The sequence below is a fragment of the Octodon degus genome, unplaced genomic scaffold (assembly GCF_000260255.1).
Source record: "Octodon degus isolate 3935 unplaced genomic scaffold, OctDeg1.0 scaffold00151, whole genome shotgun sequence".
Taxonomy (NCBI): domain Eukaryota; kingdom Metazoa; phylum Chordata; class Mammalia; order Rodentia; family Octodontidae; genus Octodon; species Octodon degus.
The window spans coordinates 5620999-5623046 of NW_004524727.1; the positions used below are offsets into that span (position 1 = coordinate 5620999).

General features: G+C 43.5%; 1 protein-coding gene across 1 annotated transcript; it reads right to left on the minus strand.

Annotated features, from left to right (window-relative positions):
• Positions 1-832: 832 nt before the first annotated feature.
• LOC101565570 (transcription initiation factor TFIID subunit 9-like) lies at positions 833-1831 on the minus strand (the record flags this gene model as incomplete). Its single annotated transcript, XM_012517183.2, is given in 2 exon segments — positions 833-1738; positions 1741-1831. Coding segments are annotated over 2 exon segments (798 nt in total), but the record flags the coding sequence as incomplete, so codon positions are not given.
• Between the last annotated feature and the right edge of the window lie 217 nt (positions 1832-2048).

Here is a 2048-nt window from a genome sequence, read left to right on the forward strand (position 1 = left end):
TATCAGACAAGAACAATAGAGCAACTGCTATAGTAACTACATCCCATTTCCCGAAACACTGAATAAACACAAGGACAACATTAATAAGACCAAAATCAGAGTTTTAGAAAGGAAAATTACAATGCTTGAACTTTTAAAATTACACTAAGTATGACTGATGTCAAACTTAAAATTACAGAAAAAAACCTGCAATGCCACAACAGTACTAATAATCCACAGTGACAACAGAAACCAAGAGTACATTCCTTGAGTGGACACAGCCATCCTCAATGTCTACCCATAAAGCAGAGAAAGAGGAGTATGAGAAGGAGAAATCAGAGTACTTGAAGAATTATGGGGACCACGAGATAATCCCACTGTTGGACGCCTCAGTTTTATCTATTAATGATTGATAGTAAAAACATAAACAGAAAAAGAGATAGTACAAGAAGGATTGAGGCAATCTGAAAATAGCATCAATCAACTTGATCTCATTGTCCTTATGGAACATGCAATCCAGAAATAGCACAGAATGAACACCTTTGAGTGTACACGAAACATTAAGCATGCCACATTATGAGCCATTAGTGGCAAGCACAAGGGTGGAAACCTGTATGCTCAGCACTCTCTGGGCTGTGGCAGGAGGTTCATAAGCTCCAGACCAGCCTGGGCCACATAGCATATTTGACAATAGCTTGAATTATAGAGCAATAAAGTTGAAGCCATCAACTCAAAGTATGTTCTTCAACTAAACAATTACATTAGAATTCAATAACAATGATATTTTCAAAATCCCCAAGTACTTGGAAAACTAAACAACATATTTTTTTTTCAAATTGAATGAAAACTTTATTTTTTACACATAAAGGTTGATGAAAAACCATGTTTTCTATTCAAGAAAACGCAACATTTCACTTAAAAAGAATGGTGTCTAAATTTACTCATTAAAACTACTCACATTTGCTAGAGAACAGAACTTGCAAACATCCAGCATGCGGACTCTCAGTACCCGGATGCGGGCCGGCTGCATGCGCTGCTCGGCTCAAGCCCAACTACAGATTATACTCATCGTCATCACCGTCATCACCATCTTCTTCGCGCTTCCTTTTCAACACACTTGATGACTCACTGGCAGTATTTTGCGATGATACCATATTAATGGTAATAAGAATGTTTTTGGACCCAATTAGTGATGGATCAATCAGAACATTGGGAACTGTTGAAGTGGCAGGAATGGAGGCCTTGACAGCAGGGGCCTGCGAGGGCGGCCTCTGCACTGTAAACCTCTGCAAAGCGAGGGACACTGGCGCCCCTACTTTGGCCGAGGCAGACATGGCCTGTGGGGTTGGGGTGCCTAGCGTGGGGGTACTTGGTCTGCTAGTGACTGAACCAACACTCAACCGCGGAACTGTTATTCTTCCCACAGAAGTAGATGCCTTTTTTTGTAAAGACTTGAGTCTGTAGTTTGGAGCTGTCAAGCAGTATCGATCAGGCGGTAATCTAGGGCCTGAATAGGGCTTGATCAACGGCAGAGGGGTTTGGTTTCTCTGCCTTGCAATATCTAACAAAAAATCTCTTGGGGGAGGAGAGGTAAAAGACTGGTCTGCCCGACACTGGATCGCCAGTCGCACATCATCGGCGCCGACAGTGACTTTTTTGGCATGGCTTGAATCAATTTTAGCACCATCTAGAATTGTGGTTACATATCGGAAGGCAAACTCCAGCATCTGACTTATAACTCTCGGCTCATGTTCTGTGATCCCATATCCTTCCGGGTCTGCGCCGTCATCTGTGCACCTTGCGCCATGCGCTTGGGAGAAGCCATCTTGCCAGACTCCGTGGTATCCGCCGATCAGCCTTCTGGAGCTACATCACCCACATGAATGGATTTCAGTCCTGATCTGGATGCAAGTTCTTTGCCTAGTGTGGTCTTTCCAACGCCTGGTGTGCCGGTGATCAAGATGTTCGGAAGCACCATAGTCCCAGACGCGGCGGGCAGGCGCGCGGCAGGTCGCTCTCTAAACAACATATTTCTAAGTATTCTAAATGTCAAATAATATTTCACATGG